This window comes from Melopsittacus undulatus, chromosome 10 (assembly GCF_012275295.1).
Source record: "Melopsittacus undulatus isolate bMelUnd1 chromosome 10, bMelUnd1.mat.Z, whole genome shotgun sequence".
In the NCBI taxonomy this organism is placed as follows: domain Eukaryota; kingdom Metazoa; phylum Chordata; class Aves; order Psittaciformes; family Psittaculidae; genus Melopsittacus; species Melopsittacus undulatus.
The window spans coordinates 22,775,680-22,797,359 of NC_047536.1; the positions used below are offsets into that span (position 1 = coordinate 22,775,680).

General features: G+C 53.4%; 1 protein-coding gene across 4 annotated transcripts in view; it reads left to right on the plus strand.

Annotated features, from left to right (window-relative positions):
• CBFA2T2 (CBFA2/RUNX1 partner transcriptional co-repressor 2) overlaps positions 1–20,884 on the plus strand; it is a 62,054-nt gene extending 41,170 nt beyond the window's left edge. For 2 of the 4 annotated variants that reach the window (XM_034066908.1, XM_031047645.2), the window contains exons 2-11: positions 3,183–3,326; positions 7,656–7,897; positions 9,985–10,074; positions 11,212–11,393; positions 11,985–12,238; positions 12,908–12,993; positions 13,264–13,456; positions 15,062–15,133; positions 15,433–15,623; positions 18,250–20,884. In XM_034066908.1, the coding sequence (XP_033922799.1) occupies positions 3,183–3,326; positions 7,656–7,897; positions 9,985–10,074; positions 11,212–11,393; positions 11,985–12,238; positions 12,908–12,993; positions 13,264–13,456; positions 15,062–15,133; positions 15,433–15,623; positions 18,250–18,531 (1,736 nt within the window). In that variant the 3' untranslated portion in view covers positions 18,532–20,884. The remainder of the gene's footprint in view (positions 1–3,182; positions 3,327–7,655; positions 7,898–9,984; positions 10,075–11,211; positions 11,394–11,984; positions 12,239–12,907; positions 12,994–13,263; positions 13,457–15,061; positions 15,134–15,432; positions 15,624–18,249) is intronic. The other 2 variants (XM_034066911.1, XM_034066910.1) reach the window with 2 other exon arrangements.
• Positions 20,885–21,680: the final 796 nt, after the last annotated feature.

Here is a 21,680-nt window from a genome sequence, read left to right on the forward strand (position 1 = left end):
ACCTGCCCACTCTGAAACTGCTGTGGTTGGAGAACCACAGTCCCTGGGAAGAGCAGGAGTGCGACTTCTCCGAGGACCAGTGGAGACCGCTGTTTTTGTCCTGCTGTGCTGTGCTGTTGTCTCACTTGGCTCTTTCTCCTCTCCAGAAAGCAGAATCATCAGCTGCATTTTATCTTGACATATGCTGCTCTTCAATCTGTTATGCTAGGATGGGAACTGGAGCAGCAAAGGAAATGCAGTGCGTATGAACAGTCAACACTGTGAGTCAAATCAAACTAGGGCCTTTCACTGTGTCACTGGGGAGCATAGGGGAGAAGGGTTTCAAGTGTATTCAAAGCTTTGGAGCCTTCTAGGCTCTTGCACACCTGGGCTCCTTAAATGGGACACACAAGTATATAGGGCACACAACATAAACTGGTACATGCCTGCAGCTGCCCTCACCCAGAGAGCAGCCTTGCAGCAGCACCTGAAATCCATAACTCTTATCAGTGGGAAACCTGGTCTTCATTGGCTTTGGGAGAAGATGAAATCCTTCTTCCATCCAAGACTGAAGCACCTCTTTGGTCAGGTTTTGTTTTACTCTGAGTGTATCACCTTCCCATGTGAAGCTCCAGCATGTTCAGGGGTGGGAAGGCAGCTCTCCCACCGGCTCCTGCTTCTCTGCCTGGTGAACCCTGGCAGGTCCTGGGTGCAGAGTTGAGCATGTGCCACTGCAGGTTTGACATTTGGCTTGTGCCATAAACAGGTTCAATCTGTGTCTTACAGGCATTGCTTGAAAAACAACAACCCAACAACATTTGGAGATGTTTCCATCTCCGGGTAAGGTTTGGAAGGAAAACAACCCAATGTTTCCAGTTTAGGCAGCTGTTCTGCTCTGACACTTGGAGTATTCAGTCATTGACAAGAATTACTCTTGTTGGAGCATTATCCAAAAATCTATCATGGCATTTGACTCTTCAGCCTGATCTCAGGTAACTGATACAGTGGAGAGACTTGCAGGCATTTTGAGGAGCATCTCAGCATCCTCTCTGAGGGTCTGGAGGCAGCACTGAAATGTTGCCATTGGTGAGGCAGTAAATACTGCTGAGCAGTGAAATGTGGAAGAAGGAGACCGGGGAGACAGTGTCTCCCCAGGGACCACCTCACTGTCTTGTTTTTAGCCCCAGGTCAACTCAAGGCTGAGTCAAGTCCTTGTTCACAGTCTGGTTTGCTCACATGATTCTCATTAAATGGATGTGTTTAGGCTAAAAATGAAGAGTTTCTGAGAAAAAGTTTTTATCTGTGGTTTTAGATGCCCCAGGTCCTTGCAGGAAGCTTTTAAATTTACTAATCCTGTTCGATTCTTGTCTGTCAGGGTGGGAGCTTGGAATAGAAGGTGTTGGCTTCTCATGGACCTTGGGTTTGGTGTTTCATGCAGTAGCAGGTTTTATTTTAGGGCTATAAATTCCATGTGATTTCCCCATATCCCTGTAAATCAACCAAATCAGTTCTGCTTCCTTAATGTGCCCTAGAAGCATTTTAGGAGGAAAGAGGAGAAACCTTAAGGATGGGTTTCACACTCTGTTTCTCTCCATAGCATGGTGCCCTGGGTTCAGCAGTAGCAGTTGTTTTTTCTCCTTAGTACTGGCTGCAGTGCTGTGTTGGTTTTTTTTCAGCCTGGGAATAGCGCTGATAACACCGATGGTGTTAGTTGCTGCTCAGTAATGTTTACCCTTACCAAGGACTTTCTGAGTCTCATGCTCTGCCAGGGAGGAGGGGAAGCCGGGAGGAAGCAGAGACAGGACACCTGACCCAAGCTAGCCAAAGAGGTATTCCATACCATAGCATGTCATGCCCAGTATATAAACTGGGGGCAGTTACCTGGAAGGGTGAGATCACTGCTCAGTCAGGCTGGGTATCGGTCAGTGGGTGGTGAGCGGTTGTATTCTCTTCCCCTGTTATTTCCCTTATCGTCAATATTATTATTGGTGGCAGCAGCAGGTTTGTGTTATAACTTAGTTACTGGACTGCTCTTATCTCAACCCATGGGAGTTACGTTCTTTCCATTCTCCTCCCCATCCCTCCAGGAGCAGGGGGAGGAAGAGGGGACAGTGAGTGAGTGGCTGCGTGGGTCTGAGTTACGGCTGGGCTTAAACCACTAGACATGGCAATATCAGCTTGGACATAGATGCCTGGGGAGGAGGATTTCGTAGGAAGGGGGTGAAGAGGATAAATGAGGCAGGTGTCAGTGTGTCGTGGTGTTGGTGGGAATGGGCCAGCAGCAGGCAGGGAGCAATGTGGTGCTCTTCTTGGCCTGCCTACAGCTGAGCTTGCAGAGGAGAGCATGAACCACATCTGATCCCCAACCAGTTTGGGTTGGAAGGGACCTCAAAGCTCCTCCAGTTCCACCCCCCTGCCACAGGCAGGGATGCCTTCCATTAGAGCAAGTTGCTCCAAGCAATGTATTTTCTTCTTTTCTCTGCTTTTCCTTCAAGAACGCCTTTTGAGGCTGATTTAATTGCTGGAGCCAGGAGTATGGCCACACTGTTCATGGCTCTGAGAGGGGTTGCAGTCCCTCTGGAGAGACCCTCTCCAATCCAGGCAGCATGGATGCAGGGTGCATGTAAGGCTGATGAAGGCTGGAACAGGGACCACCCTGGTGTGAGGCTGAAGAGGTGCAGGAGCCTTCAATTTTGAGCTTTTTGGTTAAAAGCAAACATGTCAAACTGGTCAGGGAATTGTTTGCCACAGCGGCTGCTTCAGAGCATGGTTTTGCTGCTTGGGGAGCAGGGCTGGAGGTGAAACCTCAGTCCCCCATGCTGGTGAGGTGCATGTGGGCATGGGGAGTGTTGGAGAGATCTTAAATGGGGGCAAAGCAGACAGGCAGGAAGACCTTGAGGCAGCATCTTCAGGCATGAGGGAGTGAGAAGATGCAGTCGAGAGACTGGGATGGTGAACACAGGCATCCTGAGCCTGCCTGCAGCACCTCTGGACACGTGCTGCACTCCAGTGCCTGTCCCCAAGCCTGGGGCCATGCTCTGCCCCTTCCCTATGGTGACTCAGAGCCATGCAGAGCAGCGTGGAAGCCTGGTGTGACCTCCCCCCTCCTCTCATCCTCACCCTTGCAACGGTGCTGTGTGTGCTGGGCGGGGAAATGCTTGCCCCCGGCTGGCATTAAGCGTTAACACCTTCTCTTTGTGCAGTTGCTGGTGAGAAGAGGGTGCCAGTGATGCCCGGATCGCCTGTGGAAGTGAAGATACAGTCCAGGTCCTCTCCTCCCAACATGCCACCGCTGCCCCCCGTGAACCCCGGCGGCCCCCGGCCCGTGTCCTTCACACCGACCGCACGTAAGATCCCAGTAATGCTGCTTTCCTCAGGGACCAGCTCTAGCCAGGAGGGAAGGCTGGGGATGCCTCAGCCATGCTGCATGGCTTTAAGAAGGCGAGACTGGGGCTTTTCTGCTGTTGTGCTCCATATGCAGGATGTGTAACAGGGTCTGTAATCCCCCCTACCCCCTGCCTGCTCCTACCTTGCTCCCAGTGCTGCCTTGAGTCCTTCTCTTTGCAAGTGCAGCCTTGATTTCCACCATAAACTCCTTAAGAAATTGAAGTCTTTTATCAGGCTGGCTTCAAACGAGCCAAGAGCTCGGCTTTTCACTCTATCCTTTGGAGGAGTTAATTCCCACTCTGCTCTATCTCACTTTGCAGGCAGCATTTCTGCAGCTGAGATTAGAAAGTTTTCCCTTTTTTTTAAAATTTCCCAGCCTCAGAAATTCCTTTCTCTCCATCCAGATTCTCTTTGCTCCATCTTCTCTTTCTAATCTTGCCCATTAAGCCATAGTCAATCCTGGTCCTGCCCATCTGCAGCACAGTCTCTTTCTCACTTCTGGCTCAGAGGTGCCTCCATGGATGGGGTGGACACGTGGCTTAGAGCCTAGAAATAGTCCTTTTTTCTTCCCTTAGCCAACATTTAAGCCATTTAATGTCTGTTAAAAAGCACCATTCTGAAGAAAAGCTGCTTTTCTTTGTTGGGCATGGAGTTATCTGAGCCCTGCACGTGGCACATACGTATTTTCCATGCTCTCCTCGCCCCTTTTGCCCTGCACTGAGCTGGTTCTGCATTGCTCTGCTGTCCATGATGGTGCCTAGGGTATCTCACAGTTTGATGCTGGCAGGGGATTTTGGAGGTTTACAATCCAGCTCCATCAGGACACACACTAATGTATTGCGTGGTGCTGGCAGTAGCACTAATCACTGGGTTATCCCGCCAGACACATCCCCATCTCTGTGTGCTGAGGGGTTTTTAATGGCTCTCCTTTTGCTCAGGCAGAAAAAGACCATTAGCAAAGTGACAGGAATTAATTTTCCCAACGAGGTTGCTTGGCACACTGGTAAGGGCCAAGGAGCCTGAATCTGCTGATTGCACACGACTTAATTGCCTCTTTCCAAGATTGATGAGAGATGCAGCCTGTGGTGAAGTTCGTTCTTGCTCCTTTATTTCTCAGTCGCCTGAAAGAGTCTTGGTCAGAGGCACTGGGTATGTGTCCTACACTGCCCATGGCTGGGGCAGGTGAGGAGGAACATGCTGGAGGAAGGCCCTGTCTGCTTGTGGATCACTAAGAAAAGAAGGTGCAGGAAAAGCCTATTGAGGATCCAAGATAGAGTTTGACAGAGTAGCCCTAGGCGATGACTTTTATGTTCCCAGGATAGCATCCCCCTCTCCCCAAACCAGTAACCCCACTGCTCTGGGTACCCTACCTCATTGCTTCACTGCTGTCTTCTCACTTGGAAATGGAGGTCCCAGCCTGCCTCTGTGCTCTGTTTGGAGCAGGTCCCAGTGCTGTGCAGGAGCAGATAACTGCTGGTCGCCCTGCGGTAACAGTGCTCACAGGGGGGTCAGGTCAGGAAGGATGAGCCCCAAACACAGAGCGGTTACAGAGATGTGTCTAATAGCAGCTCTGACCCAGGGTGTTCTGCTCTGGAGGCCATCAACAGCCACCGCTGCCACCCAGGGCAGCCTCTTGTGAGGAGCTGCAGGCCCCTGGCCCCGGTGAATCCCACAGCCCCGCTTCTCCCAGCTATAAATAGAGCCCATTGCTCTATGAAACAATAAGAGGAAGTGGAACAGAGAAGTCGGTGAAGAGCCTCAGTCACAGCAGAGCTGTTCACAGAATCCCAGCCTGGTTTGTGTTGGAAGGGACCTTAAAGCTCACGCAGCCCCAACCCCTGCCATGGGCAGGGACACCTTCCACTGGAGCAGCTTGCTCCAAGCCCCTGTGTCCAACCTGGCCTTGAACACTGCCAGGGATGGGGCAGCCACAGCTTCTCTGGGCACCCTGTGCCAGTGCCTCAGCACCCTCCCAGGGAAGAGCTTCTGCCTAAGAGCTCATCTCAGTCTCCCCTGTTCTGGCAGGTTCAAGCCATTCCCCTTGGCCTGTCCCTACAGGCCCTTGTCCCAAGCCCCTCTCCAGGTTTCCTGCAGCCCCTTTAGGCACTGGAGCTGCTCTGAGGTCTCCCCTTCAGGAGCCTTCTCTTGTCCAGGCTGCCCCAGCCCAGCTCTCTCAACCTGGCTCCAAAGCAGAGCTGCTCCAGCCCTTGCAGCATCTCCATGGCCTCCTCTGGACTCGCTCCCGCAGCTCCACATCCCTCTTGTGCTGCTGCCCCAGAGCTGGATCAGGGCTGCAGGGAGGGTCTCCCCAGAGCACAGCAGAGGGGCAGAATCCCCTCCCTCAACCTTTGCTGTTTGAGCAAAGCTTTGTCTGGGCAGTTTCCCCCCATTTATAACAATTCTATTGTGAAATAAGTGCTCTGAGTAATTCACGAAAGCTTTGCCCTTCACATAGCTCTGTGCTTGTGGGTGCTCCATGGCAGCTGACCCTGCAGGTACATGCCATCCCTGCAGAACATCTCTTTCCCTTTGCTGCCTTGGAGAAGTCGATGTGGACAGCAGTTTCTGAGGTTGTGTTGTTCCATAACAAAAGGCATGAGTTTGCTTTGCCTTTGTACCCCCATTCTCTCAATCCTGGCCTTTGCCTTCATTTCGTCATCTCTCTGTCTGCAAAAGGCCATGTCTTTGTTATATCCCCAAAGAGCCTGTCACCCTTTGGTTAGCAGGAACCACCTTTGATGGTCTCTTCAGCATTATCTTTCCCTTGCATCTTAACTGACTCTGGTTAAATCTTCCTGGGTTCCCTCTGTGCTCACCACAGCAGGTCCAGGTGTGTGGAACCTTCCCAGCCTCCAACCCTGGTGTGCCCCAGGGCGGTTTAACTGTTAGATCCTTCCTGCTGCCTGCTCCAAAAACCCCTCTCTGGGTCACAAGGATTTGGTGTGATCCCCACAAAGCTGCAGTGATGGTTTTGGCACCTCTTTTGGCAAGTTATTGCTCCATCACTGCATGCCCTGCATGCAAGGGGCTCTGCTGGGTGGCTGCAGTGCTCTGAATGCCATCGTTTGAAATGGTTTATATGGCTTGTGGCCTTCTCTTCAGCACTTACATCCATAAGGGATTCAGGGCTGGCCTTTAAGGATAACCCAGTGGATCAGCTAGAAGTGTATTTACGATGATGTACTTTTCCCTCTCAAACTCTGGTTTATGCTGTGTTGGAGCCCCAGTGCACAGCTGCTCTACAGACAGGGCTCTAGATTGCACAACAGCAGTGTGGGGATGTCAACAATTGATTCTAATCCCTAGCCGAGTTCCCAGACTTCCAGCCCCTCAGTCTGTTTCGACATGCTCATCACTTACAGGAGGCAGTGCTGCAGATGGGACCAGGTTGAGAAAAACAGCCCTGCTTGTGAAACCCCCTGTAAATCCCTAGGGAGGCACAGTGGGAGCAATGGGCAGAATGCTGTTGGTCCTCTTGGGGTAAGGAGGAGGCACGTGAGCTGCAGGTTCTGCTAGTGAGCCCCTGGCTGTAATGAGCACTGGTGACTTACTGTAAAGGCTGGGGCTGGGAAGGATGGTTGGGATGTCTGGTGTCATTTTCTGCCTGACAAAGGCCAGGAAACCCTGATCAGTGATTCCTGCTGAGGGCTGACCCTGTGTCCCCTCAGGCTGCCTCAGATGCAAGCAGTGGTGTGCCTGCTCTGCTGAGCACTGCTTCTGTTGGTGTTTGATGGCCCTGGGTATGAAGCTCAAGGAGGAGAGAAATGCCAGGGAGATGACTGGCTGTGGTGTAAATCACACCTGAGGAAACTCGGGAGGTTTAGATTGGATATCAGGAAAAGATTCCGCTCTGTGAGGATGCTGAGGCGCTGGCACAGGGTGCCCAGAGAAGCTGTGGCTGCCCCATCCCTGGCAGTGTTCAAGGCCAGGTTGGACACAGGGGCTTGGAGCAAGCTGCTCCAGTGGAAGGTGTCCCTGCCTGTGGCAGGGGTTGGAGCTGGATGAGCTTTAAGGTCCCTTCCAACCCAGTGCCTTGGCTGGGTGTGTGGTTCTCATGTGTGGGGGCTGCAAGAGCATCCCTGTGAGCCCAGGGCAAACTTGAGGAGAAGGCACACGTGTTGTTGGTGACCAGCTCCATGCTGGGTGCCCTCCAGCACAGTGTGCAGGCTCTGCTCTGCCCATAGCCCCTTTTCTGGTTCTTGCCCTCTTTGCTAGCAGCAATTAGCCAGCAGCAGCAGGCTCCTGGATCCTCTTAAACACCAAATATCACTTCTGTCTCCTATTTACAGTGCCCAACGGAATAAATCATTCCCCACCAACCCTGAACGGGGCTCCATCCCCACCCCAGAGGTTTAGCAACGGTCCTTCCTCCTCCTCCTCCTCCTCGCTGACGAACCAGCAGCTCCCAGCCACGTGTGGTGCCCGGCAGCTCAGCAAGCTGAAGCGCTTCCTCACTACCCTGCAACAGTTTGGCAATGACATCTCACCAGAGATCGGGGAGAAGGTCCGGACCCTGGTCCTGGCATTAGTGGTAAGCCTCACATCCCAGCTCAGGCTGCCTTGATCTTGGAGAGCACTTTGAGATGGGATCCTGGCAGCCAGCACGTACCCATGTTACACAATGCTGTGTGTCTGCATGTTTACAGGCAGAGCTGTTGGCTGAGCAAGGCTCTGCAGTGTTTATGCTTTCTGGTAAACTTGCTGACTTCTTTCTTTCTTGGCTTTGGTGGGTTTCAAAAAGCTGTTTGTCCAGTGGCTTTGGCATCAGCTTGTGTGCAGCTAAACTTAAGGAATTCTAGAGGGACTGGGACAAAGCCTTCCTCTAAAGGGCACGGGTCTGGTGTCATAGGCTATACTGGGCTTTTGGTTTCTTCTCATAAATGAAATTGTTCACCCAGTTCAGAAGGGTCTGTAGTTACAGTCTATAGCTGGGGAAATGTTTTCTTGCCTGTGCAGGTGTTAATTGCCTGACCCCAGCCACAGAGTACTTTAACTCTCATCTGCTTCCATACAATGAAAAACCAGTTCCAGCCACTACTTAGTGCTGGCCTGAGCTCAGTGTGGCAGCTCAACACTGCTTCGCTCAGCAAAGGAGCCAGCAGCAATGGGAAGGGCAGGGTGCTGTCGCTAGCAGGGACTCACTCTGGAGAGCTGGGAATCCTGCTCTGCCCCCAAGTGTGTAGAGACTTATTAGGACACTTCAAAGATGTAATTTATTGATAAGCAGTGATGTATTTAATGGGCTGGTTTCCTCTTTATGGGCTGCTCCTGCCATGTCTTAACCCAAGCCCACTGGTTCAGCAGAGTGAACCATTGCCGAAGTCTGCAGAGGATGGGAAGGCAGTGGTTGCAAAATCAAGTCTGGGCTCTTGGTGAGCAGCTGCTGCTTTGTGGGATTGCATATGTGTGTTACCAAAGGCATTGGTTCTTCCAGACACATCCATGCCTGTGACAGTCTGAAGGTACAGCTATAGGAAAGGGCTTGGTCAGTAACTTGTGCATCTTCTGTCCTTCTTTTGCATTCCAGTGCTCAGATTTTCAAGAGCTGGGGTGGGTGGCAGTGCAAACACAGTGTGTGTGTGTGTGCCCTTGTGCATCTTAGCAGCTGTGGACAGCTGAAAACACCCTTCAAAAACCAAATTAATAAGTCTTGCTGCGCAATTCTATCAAGTATTTGCAGGTATGCAGACTACCTGGCAGAAATGCTGTGCAATCCCAGACCTGGGACTGAGACCCTGGAGGACAGCACCATGGCTGGGACCATATGGCTGATGCCAGGACCAGCTCTGCTGTTTGTTGTGGGCAGAGCAGCCATGAGTCTGTCCATAGCCTTGGGGGATTTCAGCGTTTCATGGAGTCACAAAATGGTTTGTGTTGGAAGGAACCTTAAAGCTCATCCAGTTCCAGCCCCTGCCATGAGCAGGGACACCTTCCACTGGAGCAGCTTGCTCCAAGCCCCTGTGTCCAGCCTGGCCTTGAGCACTGCCAGGGTTTAAACACTGGATGCAAAATGCTGCTGCTGAAGGACGGAATATGCATTTTCATGGGTGCAGAGTAGTACCTTAGCTCACCCTTTTGGAAATGGAAATGTTAAGCAGTCCGGGTTCCTGTGACTGTCATCTCACCACTGATTATGGTGATTGCTGCAGGGCTGAGCTTTGTACATGCAGGTTATCAAACACTGCTTGTCCCAGGGAGCAGCCCGCTTGCACAGCCCCAGGGAGCAGGGTGATGGAGACCTCATGGCTGGTGGGTAGGTTAGATGAGGTGAGCTGAGCAGGAGGAGGGAGGAGAGGAAAGGGTGCAGCTCTGAGCAGCTGGAATCACTGCCTGGCTCCCTGCAGGAGCTGCCAGCTGGGTCCTGCTGCTTCCCAGACCCAGGCTCTGCTCCCAGCCCAGGAGCTGGGAGGATACTGGGCCAGACAGCGCTCACCCCTCGCCTGGTGCAGCAATCCTGCTCCATTGGCCTGAGTCTTTCTGGCTGTTGGGCAGAATCCGATGGAAGCTGTCAGTCCCGCAGTGGCAGATGCAGTCTCTCTTCCAGGTCTGTTCATTTGGAGCCGTTTCCCACGTGTCTAAGATCAAATTGTCATTTCATTTCTTAATTTGTTTCCTCAGAACTCAACGGTGACGATTGAGGAATTTCACTGCAAGCTGCAAGAGGCGACCAACTTCCCCCTCCGGCCCTTTGTGATCCCCTTTCTGAAGGTGACAGGGAGCTGGTGGGGCTTGCTGGTGCTCCGTGTGTTGGGCTCTGTGCTTGGCAGTGTGTCATGTCTGGGAAAGCTCCTCCTTAAAGCATCACAGCCATTTAGTTCCAGGCCAAGACTGCACAAACTGAGCAGTGGCTGTGCAGGATAGGCTTGTGGAAAGCTGACTTTGTAGCAAGTACCACATATGTCTGCTTGTATGTTAAGGATAAAGGGGACAAACCAAGCTCCCTCAGGAGCTTCTGATCCTATAATCTTATTTGCAGATGTTCAGATCTAGAATGTTTGAAGTGTTGGCACATGAAGCCTCTCTGGGGGTGGTTGGATGCTGGAAGCACAGAGCGCTTCCCGTGACACTTGAGTTTTGGGTGCATCAGTGTCAGGCCATCCTCAGCTCTTGAGGAAATACAGATAAATCCTAGTGCAGACACCAGGAGCTGAAGGATCCTGAGTGTGGGCCACAGGCTCTAGGTGTTAATAGAATCCCAGCCTGGTTTGTGTTGAAAAGGACCTTAAAGCTCATCCAGCTCCAACCCCTGCCACAGGCAGGGACACCTTCCACTGGAGCAGCTTGCTCCAAGCCCCTGTGTCCAACCTGGCCTTGAACACTGCCAGGGATGGGGCAGCCACAGCTTCTCTGGGCACCCTGTGCCAGCGCCTCAGCACCCTCCCAGGGAAGAGCTTCTGCCTAAGAGCTCATCTCAGTCTCCCCTGTTCTGGCAGGTTAAAGCCATTCCCCTTGGCCTGTCCCTACAGGCCCTTGTCCCAAGCCCCTCTCCAGGTTTTCTGTAGCCCCTTTAGGCACTGGAGCTGCTCTGAGGTCTCCCCTTCAGGAGCCTTCTCTTGTCCAGGCTGCCCCAGCCCAACTCTCTCAGCCTGGCTCCAGAGCAGAGCTGCTCCAGCCCTCGCAGCATCTCCATGGCCTCCTCTGGCCTCTCTCCAACAGCTCAAGGTCCCTCTTGTGCTGCTGCCCCAGAGCTGGATCAGAGCTTCAGGGGGGGTCTCCCCAGAACGCAGCAGAGGGGTTGAAGCTCAGTGAGATGCATTAACCCAGTGCTACTGCTCTGTGGTGTGCAGAGCAAACGTGTGAGCAGCTGGAGCTGCCTGGGTAGATCAGACCCCGCTTGTTTTCCAGGCCAACCTCCCGCTGCTGCAGAGAGAGCTCCTGCACTGTGCCCGCGCTGCCAAGCAGACGCCCTCCCAGTACCTGGCACAGCACGAGCACATCCTGCTGAACACAAACACCACGTCCCCCGCTGACTCCTCTGAGCTGCTCATTGAGGTGAACGGGAATGGGAAGAGGCACAGTCCAGACAGGTAAGCACAGCATTTGGTGTGCTGCCACAGTCTTGAAGTCGTGACTTGGTTCAGCTTTGCTGCTGTCAAAACTTTTAACATCATCCAGGGCTAAAGCAGAGGATTTTACCGCTCTCAACATCTGTTCTAGCTGTTAATGAGACATCAATGATTGTTCTTCCTGCACTGTGAATTCAGATTGGGATCCTCTTTCAGGCCAGTTCTGTCCCAGAGGGAGCCGAGCTCCCCCTCCCTGGGCAGCTCACAGAGACACTCTCTTGGAAGGATGCAGTTTGTTTTCAGCACTTCTTATTCCAAATCAGAATTCGTTATGTAATGATGTGGAGCATGCCTCAGCTTTACCAAAACTGTGAAATGTTAATGTGGTCATGCTCAGAAAGATGAGTCACAGCACTCGGGCATCTTGACCCTGTTCTTTGACAGGGGCATCCTGTGGATTTGTTCCCAAGCTGAGTGTGTTTGGTTTAGCTCCCTGCCTTTCCTCCCCACTAAAATCATTGCTGCCCCACCTCTGCTGGTTTGAAATCTGCATCTTTCCAAGTGCGTTTATGTGGTGCTAACAAACACCTCTTTCTGCTGGTGTGGTTGCAGAAGGGATGACAGCAGCTTTGAGAGGGACTCGCTGCCGACAGACCCTCCGGCCAAGCGGGTGTGCACCATCAGCCCTGCGCCCCGGCACAGCCCAGCCCTCACCATCCCCCTGATGAACCCTGGGGGGCAGTTCCACCCCACCCCGCCCCCCCTCCAGCACTACACCTTGGAAGACATCGCAACCTCCCACCTCTACAGGGACCCCAGCAAGATGCTGGAGCACAGAGAGATCCGGGACAGGCACGGCGCGCTGGGTGAGAAAGCCTGTGGGAGCTGTGAGGTCCAGGAGCTGAGCTGTGCCATCAGTCCCTGCTTGGCCACTCGCATCCAAGGCTGCATAATGTGGCTGTGTCCTCAGCAGAGATTTTGAAGGGGATTCAGAGCATGGAAGGTTAAAAATGGGAAGATTGAGGCTGTATTTTTCTGTACACATGTAAAGGCTGGGTACCCCACTCAGGGTAAGGAGGAAGGACCCAGTGTGTGAGTTAAGTGTGGCCAACCCAGCAGGCGGGAATGGAGGGCAGGGAAGTAGAAAGTAACTTCCCTAAGATCACTGAGGCAGGGGAGCAGAGCCTGTTCCCCCAGCCCATGTCTCCCCTGGAGGGTGTGGAAGGTACATGCTGTGTTTCCAACAGGGCAAAAGCTCTGAGATCCTGTGGGTTTGTAAGGGAGACAGCTCGCAAGCAGGTCAGATCCAGAGCTGTGAGTGGACTGTAGCACGTCAGAGATGGTGACACAGATAAGGATAAAAGCACCCATGTGGAATTGCACCTGTAGAGCCACCTCCTTGAGACGTGTTTTACAGTCCCAGCTATATGCAGCTGGAAATACAGTTCTTTGTTATCACTTAGGGCCACCTCCCCTCTCCAGCACTGGAAGCACTTGGTCCATCTGATCACTCCTGTGGCTGTGGTTTCTTGCAGGTTTGAATGGGGGATACCAGGATGAGCTGGTGGACCACCGCTTAACGGAGAGAGAGTGGGCTGATGAGTGGAAGCATCTCGATCACGTAAGGAACAGGCAGGAGATGTGGGAAGCTCTGTAGGATGCAGCAACCCAGTGATCCACCTGCTCCAATTTGTGATTTTCTTGTTGTTGATACCATATCTGGGCTTTCTGAGAGGCTCGTGGAGGAACAGGCCACCACAAGAAGGTGGATGGTGGGGAGGGAAGATTGGAGCATCACTCCAGACAGTGACATCTTCCTGGGATGGAGCCTTCAGTGAGAAATTGAGGAGATGACCCTGTGAGCCAGACTGAGCACACGTTCCTCCTGCAGGCACTGAACTGCATCATGGAGATGGTGGAGAAGACGCGGCGCTCCATGGCCGTGCTGCGGCGCTGCCAGGAGGCCGACCGGGAGGAGCTCAACTACTGGAAGAGGCGATGCAGCGAGGCCGAGCCACGCAAGGCGGGCAGCGACCTGCTCCCCAGGCAGCACAGCCCCAGCAGCTCCGACTCCATCGGCAGTGGTGAGCCAGGGCTGCCACAACCTCCTGTGGTGTCCTCCTATGACAATATCAGACAGAAAGTGATGATAACAGGGTCAGATAATAGTGTAATTTGTGGTGTGGCACCGACACAGGGTGCCCAGAGAAGCTGTGGCTGCCCCATCCCTGGCAGTGTTCAAGGCCAGGTTGGACACAGGGGCTTGGAGCAAACTGCTCCAGTGGAAGGTGTCCCTGCCTGTGGCAGGGGTTGGAGCTGGATGAGCTTTAAGGTCCCTTCCAGCCCAAAACAGTCTGGGATTCTGTAAATTAAATACTTCAGCAGTGCATAACTGTTCTCAATGCTTTGAAGAGAGACAAGTCAGTGGATGCATGGAAGCTCCTGGGTGAGCTCCTGCATGAGCAGGAAGCAGCTGCTATTAGTGCTGGGAGAAGGGCATCTTCCTTGTCACTGAGCTGTACTTGCTGACCAAACCAAGCCAAGTTTACCCACAGCTGAGAAACTGGGGGGTGAAAAGGCAGAAGAGGTGGTTGATTCCAGCTCTCTTCCCTTCCCAGTCTGTCCACACGATTTAAAATGTCAAGGTCTGCTAATTCTTAAAATGCCAAAGACTGCTGTAAGTGTAAGAGCTACCTGGCTCTTAATTCTATTTCTGTATCATGAGTCAAGTCAACGTTATTGCAGCTGTTTCTCACCTCCAGTATGCAGGGGGTTTGACCATTGTACAAAACCAAGTCTAAAATGCTGCTTTATTCATCTGGATGTGTTTCTTGTTTCCATCCCAATAAATACAGTGTGAGCCCATGGGGTGGCTGGGCTGCGTGATGGCCTCATGAGCACAGCCAGCTTTTAGCCCTTTTATATTTAGATCTATCATGACTAAGACACTTACAGCCCTATGATATTAAAGGTGATATAGTTTAATATTCTTTTGTAATGAGTTGGGAACACTTGTGGGACCAAGGACTGATTGTCACGCTCCATTCCTGCTGTGAGAACTCATGGAGTGCTTTTGTTCTCCCACCAGCCTTGGACATGAATCAGTTTTTGTTCTGAGTCTTCAAAAAGTTACTCTGAAGCCTTAAAAACAAGGACACAGGATGAGGCTTCTGAAAAGCTTCCCTGTGTGACTGCAATTTGTGTTCAGGCCCTTGTGTCACCATCCCTATCTGTCACATTGGCTCTATGTAGGCTCATGGGTGCTGAGGGATGTGTCCACCTCTGGTTGTAAGAGGTCTTGCAGGGCAGTTTGTCATTCCAACCCTTTGAATTGACCTTGGGAGTGGGAAGTGCTGCATTTAATGTAAGCTGCTGGTCACATAGGTTGATGCTTAAAGTCTCTGGCCAGTGCAGATGTTTGGCATACAAACATAGCATAAGCATTGCCTGTTGTTATAGAGTACCAGGAAATGGGTTATACAGGGTCATAAATTATGCAAGGCTAATTAAATGTTGTAATTTATCATCTGAGCATTTGATGAACAGCTTTAGCTGTAGGAATCCTCTGCTCTGAGTTCGAGCTGGTTGATTCTGCCCTGCCCCGCGATGTACGGAGGCACTGCTGGGCACTTCAGCAGCAGCTGGCTGAGACGAGGCTTTGCCAACCTTTTGCTGTGTCCTTATTCCAGCAGATTCCTTGCGGGAGTTCAGCAGCAGGTCGGGAACGGGCTACGTCACTGAGGAGATCTGGAAAAAAGCTGGTGAGTGTTTGTGAGGAGCTTGGCAAGGGTTTGGGCCGCCTCGCCTGTGGTAAACACAGATGCTGCAGCCTTGCTCGGCAGAAACAGGAGCAGCCCAGCTGCAGGAACGCCCTGGGATGTGCACATCTGGCTGCCAACACCCCCAGCCTGGCTTCCAATGGGCTCAGCTCCTTCTGGATGATGTGTGGGGATCCCGTGGGGCTGAGCCTGGCCACAGGGAACATGTGGCTGCAGCCCGGTGCCTCTCAGAGGCTCACCCTGCTCCTGGTGCAGGTGCTGAAGCTGCTCTTTCCTTCCAGAAGAAGCTGTGAACGAGGTGAAGCGCCAGGCCATGTCCGAGGTGCAGAAGGCAGTGGCAGAGGCCGAGCAGAAGGCGTTTGAGATGATTGCCTCGGAGAGGGCGCGCATGGAGCAGACCATCGCGGACGCCAAGCGCCAGGCCACCGAGGATGCTTTCCTAGTGATAAATGAGCAGGAGGAGTCTACGGAGGTAAGGTGCCAGGGGACATGCTAGCAGGGGGCTTGCAAAGACTTGGAGTCTCCAGGTCCTGCCCAGCAGTGACTTGGACCATGCAGGTTCCTCATCCCTTTTCCTTTTAGGAGTCTCAGTTCGGTTACTGTTAGTGTGCATTATGGGTGCCCTGCCATGATGCACTGTTAGCATGGAAAAAAATCTTTTGCTTTTGATTTTGCTTGTAGGGGAATCGGTGTCTGCACATGAAGGCACAACTGGTGTCCATGACCTGGACCCTACTGGAGGGTAGATTTAGATTAGATCTTAGGCAGAAGCTCTTCCCTGTGAGAGTGCTGAGGCACTGGCACAGGGTGCCCAGAGAAGCTGTGGCTGCCCCATCCCTGGCAGTGTTCAAGGCCAGGTTGGACACAGGGGCTTGGAGCACCCTGCTCTAGTGAAAGGTGTCCTGCCCGTGGCAGGGGTTGGAGCTGGATGAGCTTTAAGGTCCCTTCCAACACAGGTCCCAATCCAAACCAGGCTGGGATTCTGTGCCCGAGTACAATGACCAGGGATTTCTTGGGATCAAGGGAGATGTGGAAGCAGAAGGATGCTGATGGATGCAGCTCTCCATTTAGCTCAGAAACCTGCTGTGGGTACTTGATCTGTGCAGAAAATGAATCTCTGTGGGCTTTAAAATAGTGCAGGGTAGAAGCTTGGCTGCAGTTGAAGCTTCATGTACCTGATGGTCTCTACCACACTCCACCTCATGTGTATTTTCTGGGATGTCATTATTCCACTGGCTCCCAAAACATGAGCCTGGGCCGTTTGTGCTCACCTCATCTCCAGGCCCTCATGGTTCTTGCTGTGTCACTCCCATACATGCAGGGGTAGCTGGAAAGCATTGGTGCAGCATGGCCATCCCTGCTGTGGGGAGCCTTGTAACACCTGAGACACTGGAATTGACTCTTGGTTTGTCATAGCCAATGATGCTGCTGAATGGGGAACTCGATCTACACCTCAATCATTCATTACCTTCACTGCTGCTTAATTGGGAGCTCATGTTAAGTTTTGGAGATCTCAGCTGGACTGGGCAAGAACTGCACAGCTCATTCCTGCACCACCACTTCCCATCCACGTGTGGTTTGCTTCTTGTTTTATTTTCTTCAGGAATGCAGAGGCTTTATTTCTGCTGAGCAAAAATGGGATGGGAACATGGAGTTAATGTCAGCTGGGTCTGTGCGGGTAGCAAGTCCCATTCCCTCCTCCTGCAGGGCTTCAATCCGGAGCTCGGGAAGCTCCGGTCCCCACGCACTGCAGGAACCATGTAAATATTAGGTGTTATTACAGAGAATTCTCTCTACACTCTGATATGTCCCAGTTAAATCACTGCTGGTTGAATGCACCAGTCAGTAAACACATGATGGGAGTGGGTGGAACTGCTCAGGAAGCCATGGAAGAAATGAGACAAGCCGGATTTCTCCAGAGGGGAATACCAGAGGAGTGTTGTCCTCCTCCAGCCGTTCCGGGGAGCTGCTGAGCATCCCTCCCCCAGCACCCTCCTGTGCAAGCCCCAGAGCCCTTCCCTGAGGGCCATGCTGAAAAGCTGTTGTGTATTCTGACAGGTGTAACCTCTGAAACACAGTTTAACCCCCCTTGAAGTGCAGACAGCTGTAAAACAGTGACCCAGTTTTCCAAGTTACCACAGGCTTTGGTGGGGATTTGTGGTTGTGAGTCCTGCTTCAGGAAGCTCAAGCAGCCCCGGGGTCACACTGGCTCTGGAGCAGCTCGCTCCCCACCAGCTCACTTGGTGCTTTGCCTCCAGCCCATCAATCATCACCAGGAGCTGGTGGCTCTGATGCAAGCTCCAGGAGCAGGGAATCTCAATGCCCTTTGTACAACAGCCTGATGCACCCAGCATCTCTCACACCCCCTTCTCTGCTCCAGCAGCTCTTTGCTTGCAGGCACTGAAGGGGTGAGCAGCCAGAGGGGCCCCACTGGGCAGGACCAGGCTTGGGCCAAGGCTCTTTCTCCGTGAGCTGACCTTGCCCTGCTCAGGGCGCTGCTGACGCAGGGGTGCAGCTGCAGGAAAGCTGATCCATGCTCTGCCACAGAGCAGCCACAGCTTCCAGTGCTCACATGGTGCCCGCAGGCACTTTGGTTGGGCTCTGCTCCACTTCCAGATCAGAGCCAGGCTCTGGTGCTGCTTCCACCTGGCTTCAAAGGAGCTGTTTCTCCTTTCCAAATGAGCCTGCTCCAGCCTCCTGTGCAGCGAGGCAGGGGGCACAGCACATGGTGCCTGCACAACGCACTGTAATCCCTGCGGAGGCACTTGGCTGGGAGCGAGACCAAAATAGAGCTGCTTAAAACAGGAAATAAAAAGGCCGAATAGCAGCATCTGCAGCGTGGTTTTTAGTCCTTGCCTGCTGTTTCCTCTGTGCATTTGGGTGGAGGATGTGAGCGGTGCAGTCTGGCAGGCAGGTTTGGGCAGAGCAGAGTGGGGTTAGTACCCTTGGCAAAGCAGCAGGAATTAACGGCTTGCTCATGTTAATAGTACTAAATGTGGGTCAGAGGGGGGATGAGTGGTCCCCTCCAGAGCTGCTGAGTCAGCACCGTCCCGCAGCCCTCGGGAACTGAACCTGTTTTGGTGTCTCTGGTCTTGCAGAGCTGCTGGAACTGCGGTCGCAAAGCCAGCGAGACCTGCAGCGGCTGCAACATCGCCCGCTACTGCGGCTCCTTCTGCCAGCACAAGGACTGGGAGAGGCACCACCGCATCTGCGGGCAGAGCCTGCACGGCCAGAGCAAGCCCCTGGCTCTGCCCACGGGCCGCTCCGCAGCCAAGAGCCTTGATGGCGTTCCCAGCCCGGCCCTCGAGAAGACCTCGGCGACCACGTCCCGCTCCTCCACCCCAGCATCCGTGACAGCCATAGACACGAACGGGCTCTGAAGGGGAAGTTTGGGTTTGCTCCCATTGGGTGGTTTCCCTTGGGGGGGGTTTAAGCCAGAAAACACCCCACAGCGACCCGTATCCCGTGACACATCTGACTCATCGCGCCGCCTCCTTGGAGCGCTGACACTTGGGCTTTGCCATCTCCTTCTGCCTTTTCCTGCTGTGGCTCATGAAGAACCTTGCCCACAGCACCTCGGGGCCCATCTTTCTGCAGGGAGAACCAGAGCATCCTTCAGGACTGGAGGGCACTGGGCACTCACTCAGGGGGACCAGGACTCAGTGGGGAGCTGCTGGCACACACAGGAGATGCTGAGCATGGGTTGAACAATGGGAGCTCCATCCTCATGGGCCAGACGTGCTCAAGCTCCTTCCTCAGCTTCCTTTCTTCCACAGCATGGATCTGTGCTCCCCTGGCGCCCAGGCACGGTGTCTCAGATGGCCAGGGGTTGCTGTGAACAGACTGGAGCTGATTGCCCAGCAGGAGCATCTCGTCCTCCAGTGCAATGGCAAAAGCTGAGCTCGCTCCTCCTCTGCCTGCAGGTTGGCAGCTGCTGATTGCAGAGGGGGAGGAGGGGATTCATCTGCTTAAACCAAATGTCAGTACCAGGGAGCTGTGGGCAGTCACTTATGGACAGTTTTAATCCCATTTGGTGATGGGATGGACGGTTCTGTGTTGCCCTGGTGGGACCTTTGCTGGGGGAGAGTGTGCAGAGCAACCCTGGCTTGGTTGCAGGCAGTTTCTGCCCTTCCCACCTGGGTGCTGTTACTTTGCTATGCAGAAAGCTTTTGTGTTTCTCACTGCATGGAAGTTGTTGGTTTGGGAGTTTCTACCGTTGTTTTGAACCAGAGATCCTCACAGGACTGCTACTTATGGTCTGTGCCCTCCACACACCTTGGCCAAGCTAAACACAGGACTTGGTGTCCTGCACCAGTTCTTCCGCCAGCCCTGCAGTGCTGCTCTGACACCAGCTGCAGTCCTCATCCCCAGGGATGTGCCGTCACTGCCTCGTCCATGATCAAAGCATCCCAAACATGCAGAGTGAGATCCCGCAGGGATGCCATGGCCGGCCTGGAAAGATTCATTGCTTAGGATGTGTATGGAGGGATTCGGGGCACTGCAAACCCCACAGTGGGGCTGTGTGGGGCACAGTGAGGCTCATCTCATGCTTCATGGATGTTCTGATGGGCTCTGCCCTCTGGGAGCTGCCCCAGGCTCCCACCCTGCACCATGGAGGGCCATCAGTTCAGCAGAGCCGTGCTCCCATGGCTGCTCCTGGGCTGGAGCCCAGTGAGGCGAGTAATTCCCAAATTAATTTTGATCACTTCAGGTGGAGGCAACTGATGGAGATGGGATGGATCACCTGGAGCTTGCTGTGGTGGAGCCAGCTGCCCGGGTGAATGAGTGCCCCACTGAACCAGCCCTGGCCCTGAGGAAAGATGTTCGGAAGCTGCTGTTACGGGATAGAGCAGAGCTATTCCCATGCCTGTGAGGTTTTATCACGCAGAAGAGCCCCAGAGTCCTTGCCTGGTGTTGAAGACAGCTCTGGTGGCAGCTGGGAGCATCACCCGTGGCCTGAGCAGCGCCCTTTGCACCAACACAGCTGCTGGGGGCCGGGCATGAGGATGCTGTGCCATGGGGTGAAGTGCCCTGACCTGCAGCAGCCCAGAGCTGGTATCACCCAGCAGAGTCCTGCATCCCAGGAGCGATGGAGGGGATCGGGGAAGCGGCTCTGTCCCTGCCCCTGCAGCACAGCTCAAGGATCTGCTGTGCTCCGGGGCTGCGGCAGGAATGAGGATGCAGGGTCGAGCAGCAAACACTTGTGAGAGAGCACCAGGGCAGGGGCTGCCCTTGCATCAGTGTCCCCCCGGGGAGCTCAAGGGCTCCTCTGCCCTAAGGGGACACATTGGGAGCAGCCTCAGGTAAATCACGTCTGGTTGTGACATCCCTCACCTCTACCCTGTGGATCAGCAGTGGCCTAATACCATGAGGTGGGATGTGGGAAGAGGAGGAAGGTGCTTGTACATAGATTGTCTTCCATAATTCTCATGCAACCTTGATGGTGTATTAAGATTAACCCCAGTGTACATGGATGAAATACTAACAGTCATGGTTAGAGCGATTGCTTTTATTCTACATGGAATGATAAATGTGAACCCCAGGCTTGGGCAGATGTTGGGTTGAGGTTTCTCTATTATTATTTTTTGACATTTAATTCTGTAATAGGGATTTGTTACTTCATTCCTGTGCATAACTTATTTAATGTACTGTATAAAGGAACCCAAACTGGTACAGATGTATTTAGTTTGTTCTACTCCAAAGTAGTCAATAAAAAGACTATATTCATCAGCAGGGGCAGAGGGTTGCTGCTCTCGGGGGTTCTGGGGGATACACCCCCTCCCCTGCAGTGCTGATGCTGCTGCAGGGCCTGGGGGGACCCAGCAGCAAGGGGGGACATTGGCTGTTCGGTTGCCTGAGCCATGGAATGGGGTGCAATGGGGCCCAGCTGAGTGGGCAGCAGTGGCTGCTGCTCCCTGCGCCTCTACAGGGATGATCCTGCTGATCCCATCTCTGCATTCGCCAGGTTCCCCCTCCCTGCACCCCAAGCCCAGGGACACCTGGGAAATTCCCACTTGTGTGCGGTGTCCATGGGATGGAGTTGTACCCACAGCCCCTCCAGCCACAGAGCAGCTCTGTTCATTTCTGCACCCATGGGCTGGGGAAGAAACAGGCAGCTCTTAGGCAGAAGCTCTTCCCTGGGAGGGTGCTGAGGCGCTGGCACAGGGTGCCCAGAGAAGCTGTGGCTGCCCCATCCCTGGCAGTGTTCAAGGCCAGGTTGGACACAGGGGCTTGGAGCAAGCTGCTCCAGTGGAAGGTGTCCCTGCCCATGGCAGGGGTTGGAGCTGGATGAGCTTTAAGGTCCCTTCCAACACAAACTAGTCTGGGATTCCATGAAATCTGTTTCCAGGGGGGCTGGTGGGGAGCAGCATCCACAGGGAGTGGGAAAAGAGTCTGGGGGGGGACACACACACCCGTACCCAGGAGAGCGAGGGTTGGGGGTGCCAGCGCTTGCCCCTGCTCACGTGTGCCCCGTGCTGTTGTGCCAGCACATTTCACACCAGTGCAGCAGAGGGTTGGTTCCTGCGGC